General features: G+C 38.3%; 2 protein-coding genes across 4 annotated transcripts in view; both read right to left on the reverse strand.

Annotated features, from left to right (window-relative positions):
- scaper (S-phase cyclin A-associated protein in the ER) overlaps positions 1–10,422 on the reverse strand; it is an 87,243-nt gene extending 76,821 nt beyond the window's left edge. Inside the window, exon 1 of one of the 3 annotated variants that reach the window (XM_060886433.1) lies at positions 10,141–10,422. In XM_060886433.1, the coding sequence (XP_060742416.1) occupies positions 10,141–10,299 (159 nt within the window). In that variant the 5' untranslated portion in view covers positions 10,300–10,422. Of the gene's footprint in view, positions 1–3,933; positions 3,949–6,806; positions 7,223–10,140 lie in introns of those variants that run through there. The other 2 variants (XM_060886434.1, XM_060886436.1) reach the window with 2 other exon arrangements.
- Positions 10,423–12,926: 2,504 nt separating this feature from the next.
- On the reverse strand, positions 12,927–23,024 carry ctdspl2a (CTD (carboxy-terminal domain, RNA polymerase II, polypeptide A) small phosphatase like 2a). The gene is made up of 13 exons (XM_060886256.1): positions 22,821–23,024; positions 20,795–21,006; positions 20,528–20,666; positions 19,544–19,690; positions 17,988–18,209; positions 17,783–17,870; positions 17,580–17,691; positions 16,934–17,020; positions 16,097–16,159; positions 14,916–14,995; positions 14,585–14,711; positions 14,408–14,503; positions 12,927–14,246 (listed from the first exon to the last, which is right to left on the reverse strand). The coding sequence occupies exons 2-13, from the start codon at positions 20,981–20,983 to the stop codon at positions 14,181–14,183; spliced, it is 1,416 nt and encodes a 471-aa protein (XP_060742239.1). The 5' UTR covers positions 20,984–21,006; positions 22,821–23,024; the 3' UTR covers positions 12,927–14,180.
- Between the last annotated feature and the right edge of the window lie 223 nt (positions 23,025–23,247).

The raw sequence follows: 23,247 nt of genomic DNA on the forward strand, positions 1-23,247 counted from the left end.
GATGAGGAAGAGATTAATGCATGCAGTGCAGCTGTTGATGATCACTGAACTACACAAATCAGTGAAGTGTTCAGCTCAGAACACTGTTGGTTTTATCTAGCATGTGTGTGTGGGTGTGCGGCTTACTGTGAGCTCTGCACAGGCCAAGGGAGACACCCGAGTCGTTTCTATTTCACAATAACACCTACAAATAGAAAGCACTCATAACAGCCTGTCAGGAACGTCTAACACGCATGCTGTGGTCCAGGACATTTTCACATGTTTCCTGCATGAAAATCACTTTAATCAGGGAGAAATCTTCTATGCACTGGCACACTGTGTGTGTGTGTGTGTGTGTGTGTGTGTTATAATTACAAAATCTGTCTACTTTACACCTTTTCTGTATGATAATGTGAGAGTTTCACACTCTCTCTTCATCTCTCCCTCTCGTAATGTTTTTTGACCCTCTGTCATCTCTCTTTCTCTCTTCATCTCTCGCCCCCCCATCTCTATCTCTCGCCCCCCCATCTCTATGTCTCGCCCCCCCATCTCTATCTCTTGCCCCCCCATCTCTATGTCTCGCCCCCCCATCTCTATGTCTCGCCCCCCCATCTCTATCTCTCGCCCCCCCATCTCTATCTCTCGCCCCCCATCTCTATCTCTCGCCCCCCCATCTCTATCTCTCGCCCCCCCATCTCTATCTCTCGCCCACGCATCTCTATCTCTCGCCCCCCCATCTCTATCTCTCGCCCCCCCATCTCTATCTCTCGCCCCCCCATCTCTATCTCTCGCCCCCCCATCTCTATCTCTCGCCCCCCATCTCTCTCTCAAATTCATCTCTCAGTATGTGCCAAGAATCCATGAAAGCATGACAAAAAGCCAATCTATTTTGTACTCCATAAGCATGAAGCCCCACTTTGAGTAGCCAGTGATTTTGTTAATGGATCTATTAGTATTCAGCATCAGTAATGCAGGCCACTAACTGCAACAGAGGGAAAGTAAAGTAGTCATTTCAAACAATAATAATGTCACCTGACTGATACTTGTACATTTAAAGTTAACATTACTGTTTTTATCCAACACACAGTAATGACTAGCGAAATAACTACAGCTGAATTTCACATTTACGTCCAAATTCATTTTCCTTGTTAGTGTACATTTTTGATGACATTAGATGTTGAAACCATTTTTTTTATTATTTATGTCGCTTTACAGCAGGCACTTAGTTAGCAATCTGTCCATTTATGTCTTATCCTGCACGGTGTCCAGTGAAGCCTGGAGTCTATCCCAGGGGACTCGGGGCACAAGGTAAAGGGTGCCAACCAATAATAAGGCATGCGCACACACACACACAGACTCACACACAGCAGTCTCACACACACAGAGAGACAAACACAGAGACACGCACACGCACAGAGACACGCACAGCGAGACACGCACAGCGAGACACGCACAGCGAGACACGCACAGCGAGACACGCACAGCGAGACGGAGACACGCACAGCCACGCACAGCGAGACGGAGACACGCACAGCCACACGGAGACACGGAGACACGCACAGCGAGACACGCACAGCGAGACACGCACAGCGAGACACGCACAGCGAGACACGCACAGCGAGACACGCACAGCGAGACACGCACAGCGAGACGGAGACACGCACAGCCACGCACAGCCACACGGAGAGACACGCACAGCCACACGGAGAGACACGCACAGCCACACGGAGAGACACGCACAGCCACACGGAGAGACACGCACAGCCACACGGAGAGACACGCACAGCCACACGGAGAGACACGCACAGCCACACGGAGAGACACGCACAGCCACACGGAGAGACACGCACAGCCACACGGAGAGACACGCACAGCCACACGGAGAGACACGCACAGCCACACGGAGAGACACGCACAGCCACACGGAGAGACACGCACAGCCACACGGAGAGACACGCACACTCACACGGAGAGACACGCACACTCACACGGAGAGACACGCACACTCACACGGAGAGACACGCACACTCACACGGAGAGACACGCACACTCACACGGAGAGACACGGACAGCCTCACGGAGAGACACGCACACTCACACGGAGAGACACGCACACTCACACGGAGAGACACGCACACTCACACGGAGAGACACGCACAGCCTCACACGGAGAGACACGCACACTCACACAGAGACACACACATTTTTCTTCACACACACAAAACCTCTAAGTATCGCAATAATCTACATATGCATGACAAGTGAGGACTAAAAGACGAGGTGAAACATAGTCACACACAAATTTGATTAGTCTCAGATCATTTCATTACAGTCCTCTTAAAAGGAAAACCCCATTTTACAATAAACCTTAAACTGTTTATATTTCATGTTGTGGAAAGTCTGTGAGGAAAGTCCTCATATGTAAATATGAGGCAAGTCTCATCACTGTTAAAGACCACACTGTTCATATGCTAATGTATTTTAATAGCATCCAATGACACAATGACAAAGTTATACAATTAAGTTCTTGACAAGCACAAAATGCTCTGGCCTGAAGACTGGAAATATGATGATATAAAATTGTCACAATGATAAATTGTCTTCACTAGCTTTTCTGAGATATCGAAGGTATTGTCATTTGACTATTTTTTTAATTCTGGAAGCAACTGAGGCTATGTTTTAAATATGTGCCTTTTGATTAAATAATAATTGTTTAAAAAAATAAAAACATTAAAAAAATAAAATACAATTTATTAATTAATTAAAAAATAATAATAATAATAATAAAAATAAAAATAATAATAATTTATTATTTCTAACTAGTGGTTAAGGTGTTGGAAAACTAATAGAACGGTTGTGAGTTCAAATCCCAGGTCCACCATGCTGCCACTGCTGGGCCATTGAGCAAGGCCCTCAATTTCAAAGTTGCATAAACAAATGAGAGAAAATGTAAGTTAGTCTAGATAAGGAAGTGCCAAATGCCATAAATGTTTGCCAAATGCCATAAATATTATTATTATTATTATTATTATTATCATCATCATGTAGAGCATCCACAATACAAATATAGCTGTTATAACATTAAAACAAACATATTAAGATGTAAACATTAAGCACTACCGTTAGAGCTGTGCTGTTACAGAAAATTAATCAACACCCATTGACCAATCAGATCTCAGAAAAAAAAAGCTAAGTTATAACAGTGTATAACGCAGGCTGAAAAGTGACTCATCTATTGTATGATTGTTAATGTCGTGACTGGATCACGTAATGATTTTGACACTCATGAATAAGCTTTATATAACGACAGCATTACACACGGCTCATTTCTTATTGTCCTGTTTAACAAGACGTCCTCAGCTCGAATTCATTCATTCATTCATCTTCTACCACTTATCCGAACTACCTCGGGTCACGGGGAGCCTGTGCCTATCTCAGGCGTCATTGGGCATCAAGGCAGGATTCACCCTGGATGGAGTGCCAACCCATCGCAGGGCACACACACACTCATTCACTCACGCAATCACACACTAGGGACAATTTTCCAGAGATGCCAATCAACCTAACATGCATGTCTTTGGACCGGGGGCGGAAACTGGAGGACCCGGAGGAAACCCCCGAGGCACGGGGAGAACATGCAAACTCCACACACAAGGTGGAGGCGGGAATCGAACCCCGACCCTAGAGGTGTGAGGCGAACATGCTAATCCCCAAACTCCTATCTCACCTGAGCTGGGACTCGAACCCTGATCTATTCGGAGGAGTAGACACAACCTTATCCCCCTGAGCCACCTGCAGAGACATCCTCAGCTCGAATTCTTCAATCAAAACAAACAAAAAAAAAAAACATGTATTTGTTTATAGATTCATTATGTTTTACACACGTAGGAAGAGCAGCCAGTCACTGGACTGCTACAGTCTGAATGTCCCCGGGCTTTTATATACACAACTGACCTACTTTAATGCAGCAAAGCATCTTCATTCCAAGCTCGGTTCACTCATTCTCTTTCTCACCCTCGGATCAGAGCAGAACAACAAACAAAATAATGTAAATGATTCGGAGATACACAGGAAACGATACCGCGCAGAGAGCGAAGCTCAGCAATGCCGCCTGCCAGGATGTTGGTCAACAGTAAATATTTAGTCATGGTTTCCTGGGCTTTGGCAGACATCACAGGGCAGCTGCTAGGACTGCAAGATAATGGCTAAAATGGCTGTAATGATCAGGATTATTTTGCACAGGATGGATGGATAACATTTTATCCAGTTTTATTGGACGGTATTTTAAATAACCCAAAGAGTTTTTCTGATTCATATTGTAAGCTGTAATTATACACATATATTCATTTAAACCGCTAAAGCTTTCAGGCTAAATAAAACTGCTCCATAGTTCAGTAAATGAACTTATAACTGACTATTCAATCTCATGCTACATGTTGGTTAATTGTTTAGAAAAATATAGCAATGTTAATTTGTATATTATAATATAATTATCCAGTATGGAGCACTAACCTCCACCTGATTCAACTGCATAAGAATAAACGCCAACATCAATGAGTCAGTGAGGATTTCAGATATTTCTCTTCTATTTATTGTATCAGAATCAAAATTAGAATCAGGTTTATTGGCCAAGTGTGTTGACACACACAAGGAATTTGGTTCCAGCTGTTTGTGACTCTCAAAAACAGACACAAATAACACTACACTATACAAGACAAGATAATACAGACTATACAAAAAAATACAGATGATGTGATACAATATAGATGGGTATGAGTATTAAATATGAGTACAGAATATGACTGATCAGTTATGTACATAAAGTGCACGGTAGTGCAAATAACAATACTGTGCAATATTATGCTTTGGTGCAATATTGTATTCTCTACTATTTATATTTAAAAAATAAAAATAAAATAAAAAAACCCTGACAGAATGTGCATCAGTTTGTATACCAGCTGCAAACTGATGTCACAGGCTTCACAGCTGTTTAATTAACAGTTATGCTTTAAATTCCCACACAGACACTGCTGATATTTCAGTAGTTTCACAGTTGATTAGGTCAGAAATAGAGATGGCAGGATGGCTAGTAGCGGAACTACTGATACTGAACCCATGAGTAGCAATCAATTACGAAAAGATAAAATGAATCATTCTGAGTGAATCTTTTTAATTAATCATTTCAACGAATCATTTCAACGAATCATTTCAACTAATCATTTCAACTAATCATTTCAACTAATCATTTCAACTAATCATTTCAACTAATCATTTCAACTCTTTCCACCAAAATCAATTTGAATGCAAATTGAATTAATATGATAAATGACTCAGATATCAGCAAAATATGTTTACATATAAAGAGATGTATTATTATTATTATTTTGGTTAGGAATGATTCATTTATGCTTTGTACAGCCCGATATAAATACAGAGAACAGAATTGGTGCCATCTCTAGTAATAAACAATGATGCTATAATAAGAAAATAATCCAGATAAGATGTTATCTATAACAGCAGACCATAAAGTGGTTCATTCCTCTGACAACACCATGATTTGCCAAAAATTACAAGTTTTAATTTACACCTGAGACTCTCCCTATATCTCCTGATACATGTAAACTTAAGCATAACAGTTATGACAGTCTTTTCTTTAAACATTTATTATTAGCATTAGATTGTTGTGTAACATCCATCATAGCCTGTGAATGAGCTGTTACTATGGAAACGATAACATGTTAGAAGTCGTGTTGTCAGCAGAGCCATGATCCTTCGATCTATCATTTTCTGTATTGTTTACTTTACACAGGGTCACAGAGAACCGGGAGTCTATCCCTGGGAATTCAAGGCACAAGGCAGGAGACATCCAGGACGGTGTGCAATTCCATTGTAGGGCACAACCACACACACACACACACAATAGCACACTACGGACAGTTTAGAGATGTGACTGCACATATCTTTTGACTAGAGGAGGAAACCAGAGTACCTGGAGGAAACCCACGCTGAAACACCCCCACCCCAGACCCCGAGGCAAACACAGAAGTGCGATATTTAACAATTAATTTAATTTCTGTCAATTTCAGCCATGTGAATATCAGACAAACTATTTTTTCATAGAGTATAAATTAACTGTAATTTATCAACAGTTTTTATTGTTTACTGTTTATTCAATCCATAAAAATCCCCTTTTCAAATGGGGTTCCCCAATTGCCACTGCCTCCTGACTCCACAGCTGCTAAAAACGTTCTCTCCCACTCTCATTAAACCTGAAACGGCAAAATGACTTGGTTTTTCTCGTGTTTTTTAAGCTATCAGTTCTGGATGATTAAACAGTTTATGTTAACTGTTTAAAATTTAGATTGCAAGCAGGTAAAAAAAAAAAAATCAATACCACACAAAACTGGTTATCACAATTACAATATGATTCATCATGCAGCTATTTTTCCCTACTGAGGCTTTTGCCAGGTATGTTACATAAGCAAAGAGCTGTTGCTGATCAAATTGTTTTTAACAGACACCTAAAATGCTTTTGCAAAAAAAATAAATATCACCTAGATGGTACAATTACTGGTGCATGTGGCAGTAGTTTTTAATTTCCTGTTTTTATAGGCTGGATAAAATAATGTGACACCCATTAGGAAGTGGGAGCCACTTGTTAAGAGCCTCCATGCACAAGCATAGCACACAGAAAGCCAGTCAACTTGATGGTCACAGAGGCGGCATGGATAAGGTTTCACATTTATAAGCAGGTCTAAGCACAGAGGCATGCAGAATAGGACAGAAAGAGAAAAGGACAGCAAGAAACAGGATCTGAAGGTACATACAGAGTAGAAGTAGAGTCTGTAAGCAGGGTCTTTGTCCTCATTCGGCACTGACATACTTTTGCCGCAAACTTCACAAGACGCGCTTGCCTCTAGATGACACCGTGGCCACTACGTGCACAGGGTGACATCGTCATTTGACTGTAGGACCAAAATAGCCGCTCGACCGACTGTGTCAGCTTCTCCGCCAATCAGGATAGTAGATGGTGCTGCATGCTCCTGTGCTAATCAGAGCTGAGCCTATAAATACTGCGCTTTTGCCATGCTGAGCGTGCACTGTCCCTGCCAGAGCAACGCCGCAGCCGTTACTGCTGCAAACTGCCTCTCTGCTGTTCTCTTAAATGATCTCCCTCCCTCTCCTTTTCTCTCTCTCTCTCTCTCTCTCTCTCTCTGCTACACAGTCCTGGTTCAAACAGCAGAAAAACAGAATCCTCGCTCACTATCTTCCTCTCGTTCTCGTCTCTCTGCCTGTGTGTGCAGTCATGTGTGCATGACACATTGGCCCACTCACTGCTGGAGGGCTTAGTCTATGTGTGTCAATGTGCCGGGAACACACACACATGCAAGCACACATGCACAAAATACTGAATTTAATTGGACTTCGTAGCACATGACTCATGCTGGACAGGGGCATGTAAACAGAGCCAGGCTGACACAAGGCAACCCATAGCGACACCACTGGAGGGAGGAGGACAACAGATGAGTGGCCAATAAAAAAAACGGTACAAGTGCCAAGCAGTTCAACCCTATTGAGTGTTTGGGATTTAGGAGGAAAGGCATATGGTTTGCTCACCCCCTGGAACACACTGAACAGTGAACTTAAATATTCTAAATAACACATTTAGCAAAATATTTATATTTGTCTAAAACGAAACAATTTCTTTATGAAAATTGTTAATCCCTTCAGCCTATAAAACAATTCAAACTACAATTACATTATTGTCCAGAAGAGTCCTGATGCTTGTGTGAAGGGACAACAATCTATGTGCAGAAAAGGCATAGGATTAAGCTTCATAGTTTAAAAACCTAACTAAAGAGTGATTTTTTTTATATATGTTAACTTAAAAAAAAAAAAATGTAAATAGTCCAACTCACAGGTCTGGGTGCTAATGCAGTAGACCCTATTTTAGCATGGAGCTGATGCATGAAATTAAAAAGAGGCAGTAACTTATTACTATCTTTCTCCACCAATGCAGCAGGCTTGCTCATTAGGGATAGATGTTAGCGGGTAAATGGTAAAGGTAAATAATATATATATTTTTTTACAATTTACATTTTCTATTCTGATTTGAGACAGTGTCAGTTGTTAAAATCATTATACAAATAAATGGAATTGAAATTGACGTTTACAACAGACAGGTTCATAAGTCGCATATAGAGAACATTACCGACAGCAAACAGTAATAACGCAGCAAACAGCTCCTTTAATCTAACTGGGAGATTATACACTTCAGATTACTCAATTCAATGAATGTTCAATATATAGATAATGTTACTAGACAACAAAATACACTGAGCCACAGACTACTAGAAGATTTATTTTAAAAGAGCTCAAGGAATAAAGAAGGGAAACTAGAGACAGAGTTGTTCTGGATGGGAAAAAATTTCAGAATAACACATAATGGATTTGAAGGAATCCGAATCCTCATGTAAATTTAATCCTGTCCAAATATTACTTTTGTTGTTTTTAATTCATCATATCGGTCATATCATCATACCAATGATATTTATCTGCAAAGTGATTCCATTTCTGACATGATAATGATATACAAGTCATCAGTTTCTGCTTGTCACTCAGAACAGTGGGAGGGTACAAAAGAATAAATCAAAAATAAGCCTTTAATTCTTTTCTAAAATGCTTTCTCTACTTCACATTTTTTTCTGCTCAGGTATTTCAGTGGTAAATCGTACTGGATATAATACTGTTGCTAACAACACAAAACAAAACATCTAACCATCAGAGGAGCTCGTTGACACAAAGTGAAACTGACAGAGAGACAAAGGACAATTACCAAACACTGTGCATGAAAACAAATAAGCTCCAGTCTCGATTCGCTTACATCAGCAGCACACAAAACCACACAACTACAAAGTACAGCGTCAGGCACAAGTATATTTCCCATCCAAAGTTTACAGTGTTAGAGCAAATAGAGACACAATAATCGCATCTGTACAGTTTGACACACACTGGCAGTGTTTTTATAATTTTTATTATTAATAAATAACCATAATGAAGATTCCTGACATGTCATTTTAGCTCTTTGGACTACTGACAACTTAATGGCGTTGTTACTAGTTTTAATAACCTTTTTATAAAAAAACAAATAAACAGAAAACTTTTTAGAGACATTAGTTTTACTGTCCAGCACTCAATACGACTTTTAAGCTCACATCACAGCTGCTAGTTTCAGTTGCTAGGTTCAGTCACCATGTGTACAGCCTGATATCTGATATTCCCATCCATCACAGATCATGTTTTTTCCCCCTCTGTCTTTCATCTTTGTTCTTCATTTCATTTCCATGTGTCGAAGTTTCCCAATAATAACAAAAAGATATTCAATCTGTAACCGTTTCCTGTGTGTCTTTTTCTCAAATACTATGAAAATACTACCACATCTTCTGGTCTGTGTTCTTGGTAGATTAATTATTATTTATTTCTTTTTTTTTTTTACAAAATATAAAAAGAGTTAGTTTGTGGAGTCATTACTAAAGCCTTATTTCTACAAGCAAGAATTTGCAATCCACTAGTTTCTACGCTGACGAAACTCGATTCTATCCTCTCTTCAGTAATGTTTGTTATGATATGCAAAGACAAATCACTAAACATGCAAAAGAGTCTGCGAAGTCCTGCGACTTCCTAGAGTCTTACTGAACATGCATTACATTAACATTTAGCAGACGCCCTTATCCAGAATGACTTACAAATGTATTTCAATTTAAACAACTGAGCAATTGAGGGTTAAGGGCCCACCCAGCAGTGGCAGCTTAGCTTGGTGAACCTGGGATTCGAACCTATGACCTTTTGGTCAGTAATCCAACCACTAGGCTACCACATCCCTCATTATAAACAAGAAGGCAGAAATACCTGATAAACTAGTGCCTAAGTAAACTTGCCAGTATTCCTGACTGTATTATTACAATGACAAAGCTGTAGAATAGTAAGAGAATAAAGCAGTAAACAGAACAATACTAAACAAACATCAGTCTGTAGCATGTAGTTAAGTAAACAATGTGTTCACAGTAATGTAGTTAATGTGTTCACCAAACTAAGTTAAACTGTTCAGACGTAAAGAGTTAACTAGACAGCCAGTTAAAGGTTAAGTGAAGGCAGTGTTACCTTTAGTGCAGCGTTGATGGAGGCGCTCCTGCCTTTCCCTCCTCCGTGTGAGGAGCCGGAGCTGTTACTGCCGGATCTCTCCCTGGTGTCCGCTCTCTGCCCGCCCCGGTGCTGAGCGCCGCCGCGCCGTCGACCATCGTACCGACTGTCTTTAGACATCAAGCCGGTCGTACGGACGAGATGCGAGATGTGATCGCAAGTCACTACCAGTGATTAACCTGCAAGTCACTATCAGGAATAGAGCTGGAATACAAATTAAACAGGCCTCCTCTTCTTTCTCTGTCGTTCTTAGCGACGGTTGTCAAGCAGAATCATGGCGCGTTATACTGCCCCCTTTAGAAACGGAGACGAATTTCTGTCGATTGGACTCTACATTCTTATTCTATTCTAATGATTCTGTTGTTTGGTAAAAATAAATAAATAAATAATAATAATACACACACACACACACACACACACACACACAAATCTGTTAGTTTGCTTACTTTACATTGTTGTTCTATTTTAATGACGGTGCTGTTTATTAAAAAAAAAATACACAAATTTGTTAGTTTGCTTACTTTACATTGTTGTTCTATTTTCATGATTGTGTTGTTTGGTAAAAAAAAGAAAAAACACAAATTTGTTAGTTTGCTTACTTTTCATTCTTATTCTATTCTAATGATTCCGTTGTTTGGTAAAAAAAAAAAAATACACAAATGTTAGTTTGCTTACTTTTCATTCTTATTCTATTCTAATGATTCCGTTGTTTGGTAAAAATAAATAAATAAATAAATAAAAAATCTCACAAATCTGTTAGCTTACAGAAGGAGCACTACTGATGTCACAGCTTTGTTAGCTTTTCGCACATTCACCTGCCACCTCTGGTGTTGAGAGGTCGACGTGTTACTCCACGTTTTGCATGTTGAAAGTTTCTTCTGTGTAAATTGCAGATTTTTGTTTGTCATCAGTACACTCGATCATCCGTGCAGTAATTCTGCACCCACATGAATGGTTGCTTTGGTATCTGCATGAATGAGCAGGTGTACAGGTATGTATTACATTTACATTATTTAGCAGACACCTTTATCCAGAGTGACGTACATTTTATCTCATTTATTTTATACAACTGAGCAATTGAGGGCTAAGGGCCTTGCTCAGGGGCCCAGCAGTGTCAGTTTGGTGGACCTGGGAATCGAACTCACAACCATACAAATGGTAATCCAACACCTTAAACACTAGGCTTCCACATCCATGTGTTAAAATGGCCAATGAGTGTACATACTACATAAATGTACTTACATAACAGGAAATGCTCTAAATGCTTACCTAAAAATCTTTAAAAAAAAAAAAAGTAAGGTATATATATAAAAAGAACACTGCTCTAGAAGCTAAATCATTTACACCTTTTTATGTAGGTAAAATGTATAGCCATATACCTTTAATGGTAAAACCCCAGCAAAAAGGGAAAGCACAGCTTATTACTGAGAGTGCATAAATAACATGACCGGTCATTTTCTACACTAATAAATTTGGGCCGAATACAACAATGAGATCTAGGTTAGAGAGATACTCTAGGAGCACGGTTGGGAACCTATAATGTAGATGGACACAAGAAACATATGCACAGAATCTCGACGCAAACAGTAACTGGAGCTCAGTATTAGAAGTTTGACCGCAGTAATGAGAATCAGCACTGCTACCTTTTGCACGTATGTCCGGAGACATACACCTTTCTGTTTAAATGCCTCAAGACAAATGTTACAATTCGCTCAACTACAGAAAAGATTCTTCAAAACACATTGAGCTAATGGACCTGTATGGAACAAATGCATTGAGATTTAATCCAAGTCCACACTGTTAAACTGAACATGGGACATTCAGAATTTTTGCCAACGTTTAATAACTACCTGAATTCAATTCAAAACAAATACCTATAAAAGTTTCTTAAGATATCTATACAGAACATAAAACAAACCCTAGTATCGAATAATTTTATTCTATCACTAATGGCAAATGTTGCTGTAAATAACCATATATTTATCTTCAGCAACTGTTCATTTAGTTAATTTATCTAATAAGTTGTTTCATATTGTGTGAGCAAGCCAATTTAGGGAGAAAATAAAAATAATAAAAAAAAAAAAATGCATGAAACAGATATTAACCTGAGCTCAAAATTAAATCAGGGACCTTGGGGCTATGAGATGCTTTAACTGAAGGTTCTGAATGCAGGTTGCACACAAATACTGGCTTCTAAAATTAAACAAGATGTTCCTGTTGATGTTAAGAAATCCCACACCAATACTGCAACTGTATTTGTTATACTCATAAGTGCCTTGGCATTGTTTTGCGATCATCTGCACATATTGACACATTACCAATAAATGAATGACGACTGTTCAAACTGGCCAATTTTACTGAAGGCCGATTTAAGGAATGACCAGATCTCTATTCTTATGATTTCACCAACCTAATAATAATAATAAACAATAATAATGTAGTTATTTCTTATCATTGCTTATCTCAAAATGACAAACCTCTTCAAAATATACAAGAAACTATTCCTTGGTCTGCTATTTACTAACTTTTAGATGTAGCTTTTTTTTTGTCAAAACACACTATCTAGGTATTAAAAATGAGTGAAATATTTTGTGCAAAATGAGGTGAAAAATACTCAAATTACAATAAGCAGGTTTTAAAAGTTCTCCACAAGCTACATTCATTTTTATAGGAAAAAATAAAAAGCCCTTACTAGTCACTGCAATGAAAAGTTAAAAAAAACAAAAAAACAGCCATTTCAGTCATGCTGATACATAAAAATAATGTATTAATGTCCATAGAAAAAAACATTGGGGTAACACTGAATGAAATGCAGGGTCTACCCTTCAAAGAGAGGTAGAATTGTACATGATTCCTAAAACAGTGGACTGAGTTCAAAAGCAAGATTGAATTGGCTAGAGAAAACACTGAATATGACGCATGTGCAGCGATCAGGCTAGTCCATGTGCTGGTGCTACATTTACCAGACATTTCTTGAAGAGACCAGGCATTATTTTCACAGAAAAAGCAATCAAAAGCACATAGAGCATTTTACATTTTACCTATACTTGGCATATAAAACAAACTAACAATTGAATAAAAACATTAAAACTCCCCAAAGAACATACGAAGTGAAAGCGGTCATAAACCAAATGCCTTGATTCATTTGTCATATCAGCGAATAATACACAAGAGGCAGTAAAGACAGTTTTGTGATTTACATTATTATGACACCCACCCACCCCACTCCCATCATTATGCTACGCATCTTACAGATGACTGGATGCCTTTTTCTTGTCTTTTTTTTTTTTTTAAACCAGTCTAAAAGCATTTATAAAACAAAGCATAAGAGAAGCCATTTAAAAATAAAACTTCAAACCTATAGTAAAAATCAATAAAAAGTCAGCATATCTATCAAACAAGCCTTCCAACTAAAAGGAATGCATGTTGAACTCAAGAGCAAAAGGAACGTTTTACAAACCTGACAGGAAAATACATATGTACAAATGTTATATATACATATACACACAACTGAATATGTATATATTTATATGTTTATGAAACCATAATTAACTGGCCATTCCGAAAGGTTGAATGATCGATGGCTAGTGAGGGCAGAGTGTCCCCTTGAGCACCAAAAGAAGTGACATCAGTCCTCTTCTCCACAGCACTTTACATGAAGTCCAATTTAGGCAAAAAAAGGGAACAGAAACTTGCTTTGAGTCTCCTCCATTGCCAGGCCATTCAAATATCTGTAGAGTGGCTAGGCAGTCAAAGCTGAGAAATTTTGATCTTTCCTTCAATTACAATTATATTCACGTGTTTATATAAAATGTATGCATACTCGAAAGTCATTCCTTTAAAATTTGACAACCCACCCCCACTTCCACATAAAACATAATTGGGAAAATGGTAGTTGAAATCCTCATTAGAGTACAAAGTTGTGTACATTTCTGTCCCCCCATTTTTTGAAAAATCCAATTTACTAAAACAGTCAGACGGATCTGCAAGCATCAGATGCCTCAATCAGGGGGTAAGAGGTCGTGCAAGCGAAACTTCTCTCTTATGTGTGGCCGAACATCTTCATTCTGCATGAAAGGGTACAGACACAAATCATTAAAATGATCCACTTATCCACTAAGAGTTGATAACCAGCACAGCAGATCAAATAAAAAAAATATTTTCTTGTAATCACAAGATAGCAAACAATAAAAACAGTCCATCTGCTTAAGCATGCACACACACTTACCAATTCCACCAGCTTCTCCAAGAAAGGGACCAGCTTCAGGAGCTCATTGTCATTCTTGTCCACAAACCAGCTTTCAATGGGGATGCCATTGGACAGCTGCAAAAAGCAGACACACAATCTGAGCGTCACATTCTCCCAAACACAAACAAAAACAAGCGAAAGAGCAAGCCGACTAACCTGGTATGCAAAGGCTTGAGGCGAGTTGTCAATTATTATAGTTTTGGACAAATCTCTCCCCAGTATGTTAAGGTCTTTGATGTAGTTTCCTTGGACGCATACGCAATGCTCACGAAACAATCTGTGCCTAGTCAGAAGTAGAATAAGTGGTTCTTACAATACACTATAACATTGGCAAAAAAAAAAAAAAAAAAAAAAGCAGAACACCACACAAAGCAAACATTTACAATAAAAGGTGGTACAAAGTGGCAATGTAGCTTTATTTATTACAGAGGGACAGACAGATATACAGACAGACAAGGTAACATTTGTGGAAAAAAAAGCAACTGACCTAACCAGCTGTTTCTTAGGATCCAGAATGTTCAACAGCTTGTCAGCATACACTTTCTTGGAAGCAGTAAAAAGAATAATCTGTAAAAAAAACAAAACAAAAAAAAAAGTCAAATAAGTGTTAATAGAATAATAGGGGAACAGAGAAAATAAAAAAACAGATGGTTAAATATTCAGTAATGACTGTTTGGTTTTCTTCAGACTAGAGCTGCACGATTAATTGTTATTATTGATTAATTCGAATTTGTGGTTTATGTCGATGTTGAAAAACGAAAATCGATTTTCCCCAAAAAAACCCCCCACTCTCACCACGGGATTCGCACACGTGAAATACAACATGGCAGCATGCTCTGACAAAACCAAAGAGCTTGTGTCCAAGAGAGGTGCGGTTTCTTCAGTGGTATGGAAATGGTTCGGGTTCGCAACTTCAGACATTGAACAGGCCAAAGCCCTCAAACAGAACCACACTGTTGAATGGGAGGTGTGTGGCGCTGCGAGCTAAACAACACAGCAGCAGCCCCACAACAAGGCTAAAAATCAGGTAAACATAGCGGACACATTTTCCCCACTGTATCTCATATGATAAGCAGGGGCCTCGATGGAAAGATATTACTGATGCTATGGCACGTTACATCGCTAAAGACATTCCGCCCATATACACAGTTGAAAAGCCTGGATTTATTTATATGCTCAAAATAATCGACCCCCAATATGAGCTTCCAAGCCGAAAGTATTTTTCAGAATTTGCTCAAAAAAAAAAAATCTATCCTATTGTCTCTGGTGTTTTATTAGATTTTTAAACAATAATTGTTTTAAAATCGAAAATCGAATTTTGTCTAAAAAAATCGGGGATTCAATTTATAAGACATATCGCCCAGCTCTACTTTAGACTTTATTAAATGTCCTATGAACCTTGATATATTTTTTTCTGAAGCTGTTTAGATTACTTGTAAATAATTAGGAACATCAAATGCTTTGACTCAAACAATAAAAGGACACCAAATTTAGGCAGAACACTAGCTTCATTATGAACTTTTTAAAATCCTCATACTTCAATTATGCACATTGCTACATGCATATTTACTATTCGATATCCAGACTGTTTTCAAATTTAAAACAAGACCTAAAGCTTTTTTGCTTGCAAACAAATAAGCACACATGGAAAAATGTGGTGAGTCTTACCTCATAGATTTGTGACATGCGCTCTAGAAACTCTCTGAAGAATGGCCGCAACCGTACATACACCTTAAAAAGAAAAGAAAAAAAAACAAAAAAAAAAAAAAGACTTGCTTATTAAGGATCACCTCAATCATATTACAAAAGAAACAATCATGTTACAATACATTTTACTTTATTAACAGCTAACAATGCCTTTACAATGGAGTGTAGAAGTACGTCTTAAAACTGTTTTCCTTTTGTAAATTATTCTTCTAATCAGAATTGCACACCTGTAACTAGGTGCAACGTTTCAAACCATATTTTATACTGTTACAATACACACTAATTAACCTTAAGAAACATTTATTTGCAGCTATTTAACTTGAGTACTAGAAGAGAAGAGATCTTTGGTAACCAGCAAGGATTAAAAGAAGCAGGAAACTGCAGACAGTCAATTAATCAGAGACAAAATTTGGATTTGCCAGCACATTAAAATGACCTTTCAAAATGTATTACCTTCAGTTCAGAGGTTATATTACTTATACTTGAAAGAATACAGTACTACATGGTGTATGACACATGCCTAATATAAGAATAAAAAAAGACTAGATTTGTGTGTGCCTTATTTACAATTTGATTAACAGCACATGTAACTTTTGATAAAGTGCACAGTCTACGTTTCTTACAAACTATATTGTTTTTTTTAACCATTACTTGGTATACTGGGCCATTTGGTGCCAATTCATAGAACAAAATCACAATTAAAAAAGGTTAACCAGGTACTGGATACTTATACAATGATGCAAGGCTCTATACAGCTGCCAAGTACAACAACTACAAGTAATGTGTACACCATTTTACCTGGTAAATGACATCTTGAAAAAGCACAGGAAATGTCAGTGCTGCATCCTCCAGCTCATTCAGGCTGCAGTGGACCAATGTCTCATCCTGAAAATATAAAGTAGAGCATCAACCAATACCTTCAAGACTGTCAATCTAAACTCAACCTTTCCCTGCTGAACATGCAAATTAATATGTATGTTTTCTAAATTTACAGTGATTGCAATTTCACTTCACGAGATGAAGACAATGAACAGTTTCATGCAGCAAAAGAAAAATAGCTAAGTTGCAATCATCATATCATATGCTAGTTTGTTATAATTAAATCAAGCATTCATTTTGCCTTTTTTTTTTTTTGCCAATTTTTGCTTATGCCCATCTATCAAAAATCCAATCACTGGACCTTAGTAATTCAAATACTTGTACAAATACAACCAACTGGGTTCAAGCAAGGCCTACAGGAATTTTCAGAAAACCATCAAAAACAGAAAATATTGAATTACAAAACACAAACAAAAAAAAATTCTTATTCTACTGTTATTCTTAAAGTTTAGCCAGCAATAGTTTTGTAAAGAAATAAACATTTTCTATACAAAAAGGTAAGATAATCTACAATAATCAACAAGAAGATTATTCTAAAACAGCAATCATTTTAGTCTAAACTCACCAGATCCAGGACGAGAGAGAACTCTGGAGTACTCCTGGTCTTCAGTGGAAGTGCTGGCTTGCGTGTAAGCTGCTCCTCGGTCAATGGTGGAACATGCTTAATGAAGAAATAGCTGTGGGGGCCCAGAAATTAGACACATAGGCACAGTGGGCAATATAGAGCCAATTAAGATTTATCACTGATTGTTTGTTTTCCCCACTTACGGATCAAAAACCTCCCAGTCTTCTTCATATGTCCCCTCTGCAGGGGGTGAGGTTGGAACATCCGGGTAATTGTTGTTAGATCCAACCACTATCAGAAACCATAAAATAGCTCTGGTTTATTTAAGACATTTAACTAAAGCATGGCCTAACCATTGATTGCATTGTTTTTGTTTAAATAAGGGAATTTTCCTTTTTTTTTTTTTACCTGTCAATGGTGGCATATCTGCCTCAGTAACAATCTCCCCCTCTTCCTCAGTTGCATCTGTAGGCAGCAGAGGTCTTGGATTTAGTGCTGGGTCAAATGTGATGTCTCTGCTACTGTCTGTGGTAGTGCTAGTAGGGGTCTCCTCCAGCTGTTCCATGTCCAGCTGCTTAACAATCTCCTCTGCCTCGACTGCCTGCCCCGGGGAGTCTGAGCCTGACGTAGCTAATGGAAAACAAAAAAAATTATTTCAAAATTGTGGCATTTGTGGGACTACTATTAATACTAATACTAAAAGAGCTTCAAAAATCAGTCATGGATTCTGCAGAGTTCAGACTTGTTGCATAATAAAGTTAAATATGATGTAAGACTTAAAAGTTGAAATGTATAGCATGTTATGTTTATAGAATATGAAATAAATTGTATGTAATGTTAGTTCTAAAATAAAGTGTGGCACAAGAACTCACAAATGACAATGAATGATCATGAAGAACGAATTGTGAGAGTTACATTTTTTCAACAGCATAAAATAAATCATCATTAAACAGCATTTTATCAAACAAACAAAAGAAACAGAGACTTACAGTAAATATTAATTTCTAACAAAAGGAATGTCAGACAATTTCTAACTCGTAACTAACACCTAATAGCTTTACCACTAGCCAAACTAACTTTTTTAGAAATGGCACGGTATATCAAAATACATCACATTGCAAGTTACATATTGCAAGTCATCAAACTCTTACTACTTGTATAAAATGACATTACTTGCACTTAAACAGAACAATTTATGCCAAATACAAACACTGCGTTTACACATAAATACAACTGGCTTGCTAGCCCAACATAATTATGTTGGCTTTGTTTCTGTTTTCCTCTATCAGCTTAGACAAAAATATATAAAATTCAATGCAGCCTAGGGCTTTCAAGTCACATGCACCAAATTCGGATATGTTGTAGACCCTGGTCTGAAGATTGTTGCTCTTAATTTTCTAAGCGATCCGAGTACCAGTACTTCCGGTACCCTGTCTCAAAATGGCCTTTTTTCCCCATAGACTCCCATTATAAAATTTGGAGGTTTATAACTCGGCAAGCTTTCGAACTATCTACACCAAACTCGGCCAGCTCCTTTAGGGTGATACTCTGAATAATTTAAATAAAAAATTAGCACAACATAAACATGTGACATATCAAAACACTCAGCCCAATGAGGGGAACTTCCTCAGGAGTATTCGGATGACGTCACATGCTCGACTCCACTTGCCTCCAAATGTTTTGGCACCCTATCTTTCTGTCCACTTGCCTCCAAAAGTAACACTGACCCTTATGTCCACTCGCCTCCAAAAAGCACCGGCCTTTGCGAATACTTGCCTCGTCAAAGCCAACATCAAAGTTTGTCGCAACGAACTTTACAAATCTAGTTTTCTTTGCTACTGCTGATCCCACTGCAGCTCGCTATTCTAAAGTTAGAGTCAAATGTCCCAAAGAGAAATATTTACTAATAACATCATGAGGAAAAAAAAAAACAGATAAAAAAAAAAATATTTCTGACCAATTACCATTTTTGTTGGCTGGTGAGAAGAAGTTGAAAACCGGAGAAAAGATGGTTCCTAGTAGGGTGGAGCGAGGTGGACTGCTGGGGGCTTCAGTCTGCACCTCCAACTTCCCATTAGGCTTCACCAGTTTACTCTGACATGCCATGGTGTCTGAAGAAAAAAATTAACAGCTCATATTCTAGGCATCAACTGTGAAACGTGATATGGATGCAGAAGCAAAGTTACTTCAGTGAACCAAACTTGGGAGAAAAAAAATAACCATGCAAAAAAGAAATCAATTAATTAATAAATAAATAAAAGCTGTCATTTGGCTACTCTAGATTTGTAAACCTAAACCTGCTTAGTGTCTGTAGAAGATCGTCTTTGCAGCTTATCAGATTGCATACATTTAAGTAAATTACTTAGTTAAGGCAGATCATCTGAGACTAGATAGAGGGTAAGAAACATTAGGCCTGTTTTGAAATATGGCTTGTTTGAAAAGTAATACTAATAAAAAAAATTGACAAAGTAGTAGTAATTTATTCTACCTGTGTCAAATTATATGGCATTAGTCAACATGAAGCATTTCTAGGAAACAACCCACTTCAAATTGTCTTATTTATAGACATGAAATAATCTCCACTGGTTAACCATCTAGTCATGGTCGTTGGTTAATAAGCCCACTTTATGATTCCAGTGTTCAAATTTTATTTAAATACCCCTGACTTAAAGCAATACTTGAATCATACACAAACAGCTTTTATTGACAATGTGAGATGGGTTTAACTAAGAACATTGTTTTATACATTTACCTTATTTTAGTAAATGGAAATAAATGCTATTTGCTAGTTATTAAACTGTGTAGACAAATTAAATTTAAATTCCTTGTGTTTCAGTGGCAAAACTTTGTGCGAGATATTTACACTACTATTATATATATATATATATATATATATATACACACACACACACACACACACACATATACTGTACGATACTTTAACTCACCTCCATTGGCAGGTCCTTTTCTGCGAGTTCTAGGGTTAGCTCTGCTGGACAGGTTCCCAGTGGGTGGGGTGGATGTGATCAAGTTACTGTCAGAATCACAATCCACACGGCTCTTCTTCGGAGGGGTACACTGCTCCACCTAATGTGAACGAAGTGGGCTACTTTTAAATGATTCGATATTTTAAAGAAAAAGAACAATAACTGTACAGCTTCCTCATTATCGTGACCAGTATACGCAAACGCTGTTTAAAAACCGTTCTAACCCACCTTGACAGCATTACCCCTGATGAATCTCTTGATGGTGGAGAAGATGCCAGTGTCACTCTTCTGCATGGTGGCTCCTCCGGAGGACCTTGTGTGCTCCACTTCAGAGTGCTTCCTCTTGGCCTTGGTGGTACGGGCAGGTGGTGGGGTGCTGCTTGGCTGCTGAGATGCTTTGCGCACTCTCAGCCTCATTGTCCCAAAAGTCACATGTAAGACTGCAAGACAGGAAGATCACCAAACTGAAATAAAATTATATATATATATATATATATATACATACACACACATAAATTTTATTAAAGAAAAAAACAACCTTGATAGACTTCGCTATATTAAAAAAAATAAACTGGCAATAAAATAAAGAGGTTTTTAGCCTCTTCTCTGTCATGCTGGTTGATTTTCACTTTACTAAACATTTGATTTGTTTACTTGCTCAAACTGTTCCATTTCTCCCATGCTACTGCTGCGTTCAACTTACTTTAGAAAGTAATTCACTGAAACTGATTTCCATGATTTCGATCTCCAGCATTCAAGCTACAAAATGGAAGGAACACAAACCTCATCATATCCGTCTTCTGTTTACACAAACTAAATCTGATGACTGACGTATAGTTAGTACCTCTTCAAACTGTACTGACACTATTTAGCTTTAACAAGCTAATGTTGATACTCTGTTCACTGTTCATGCTGTAAGAGTTCATGGTGATTCAACATCACTTGCTGAACTTGGAGGTTACAGAGACTGCTCCTGGTTCCTCAGGAGGAATTCAGATCTTTAGTTTTTCCACTTCACCATCAGCACTATGCCTCAGATCATCACACTTGTTATTGATCATTAGGTCTCTCCACCACTTCAGTATTAATATACACTAATTTGTCAGAACTTTTTTCCCGCCACTCAGTCAAACCTGGCATTTATCTCTTATATTTAAGCTATATAAATGTTTTCTTCCTATCAAACTAGTTTGTCCAAAAAAATGTAAAAAAAAAACAAAAAAAAAACACCAAAACTGAACTAGCAATCATATCTGTGACGTCAGCACGAAGACAACCGTTTAATATCAAACTAACCGAAAAAATTCAAACCAGAATCGCGACAGCAACAGCAGTATACTATATACATATATCATATAATAATATAATATAATATAAATATATGGTTGTGTTTCTTTAATACCCAGAAGCTCGATGTGTCAGATATTATCGGTTTGTTGTAAAGTAAAAAATCAAAACAGCAGCATAACACCCGAATTGGACAAAGTGGGCGGGGTGAAATCATGTCTCCTTGGTTAGCATCTTAGCTACTTGGCTGTATGATGCTAAAGCTAATAATGTATTTAAGCGACTAGGATTAGCTGTTTATTTTAATACGATATACCAAACAGCGAGTCCCAGTTAATGTCCATAATAAAAAAAACTCCAACGAAGTACGTGAGCTTGCAATCCCGTTAGCTAGCAACTTAACGAATATAATTTGTTAGCTAGTTAGCTGTTATTCCACCGCGTAATTAGCCTGCGTTAGCCGTGTGAACGTTTAAAAAAAACAACGGTTTGTTTATCACGTGGTTTCTGATCAGCTGTAAAGCGTTTTGTTACTTAAACGCCCACCGTGAAAATCACGATCGAGATCATGACCTGAAAACACGTTTTCCGAGTCTATGTTTGAAATAGCGACGCTACGAATGCTAATGCTAATGAGCTAGCGATTAGTTGGCTGTTCAAATTCCAGCTGTGTCGCGACATTGCTGGCTGCAGCGCCGCTCGCGCAGCGCATAGAGCTTTGTCATGTTCAACCTCGCACTGGGGCAACAAACAGCGATCGTGGACACGTCCAGAATTTCGCTAACGGGTTTTTCTCAGATAAACGGCGGCTTTCCATCCTGCCGGAGTTAACAAGCTGTCTTGTGCTACACACGAACCGTGTAAAGGCTCGAAGACGCGAGATTTGAACGCACACTGCAGCCGTGGCCGTTTGTGCACGACAGCGTGAGTATTGACAAAACTCTACAGCATTTAGCGCGGTACTTACACGCCAAGGGTTACACCAGTACAATCCTGCAGTGGCTGTGGATGGAGCCACTACGACGGAGACCGCTAGAAAAGTCTCTGTCCTTCACGCGTCTGTCCAGTATGAGTCACGGAACGACACATACCTCTCCCACTGCTTCTTGGGACGCCATTTCCCGCCTCCTCACCGAGACGCTCTTGAAAGAACCCGGATGATTATGAACGCACCGTCTTGCGCATGAGCAAAACTTTACTTCAGCGCAGCTGAGAAATCCTGTCTCTCTCTCTCTGTCTATCACTCTCTCTCTCTCCCTCTCTTTCTTTCTCTTTCTCTCTCTCCCACACACACAACTAATCTACTCATGTTTAGACTGTTATATTTACACATACTAATAATACGTATATGAGTAATGCATGTATACGAGATGACAGCTATTGTATTATTATCA

The sequence above is a fragment of the Tachysurus vachellii genome, chromosome 14 (genome assembly GCF_030014155.1).
Source record: "Tachysurus vachellii isolate PV-2020 chromosome 14, HZAU_Pvac_v1, whole genome shotgun sequence".
Lineage (NCBI taxonomy): Eukaryota > Metazoa > Chordata > Actinopteri > Siluriformes > Bagridae > Tachysurus > Tachysurus vachellii.

Excerpts from the sequence above, each read along its gene's own strand:
- ctdspl2a (XM_060886256.1), bottom strand. The coding sequence starts at position 20,983 with ATGAGGCTGAGAGTGCGCAAAGCATCTCAGCAGCCAAGCAGCACCCCA. Across the intron at positions 18,210-19,543 it reads CTCACCAGCCAACAAAAATG|CTACGTCAGGCTCAGACTCC; the intron begins GTAATTGGTCAG and ends GTTTTCCATTAG. Across the intron at positions 14,996-16,096 it reads GCATGTCACAAATCTATGAG|ATTATTCTTTTTACTGCTTC; the intron begins GTAAGACTCACC and ends TTTTTTTTACAG.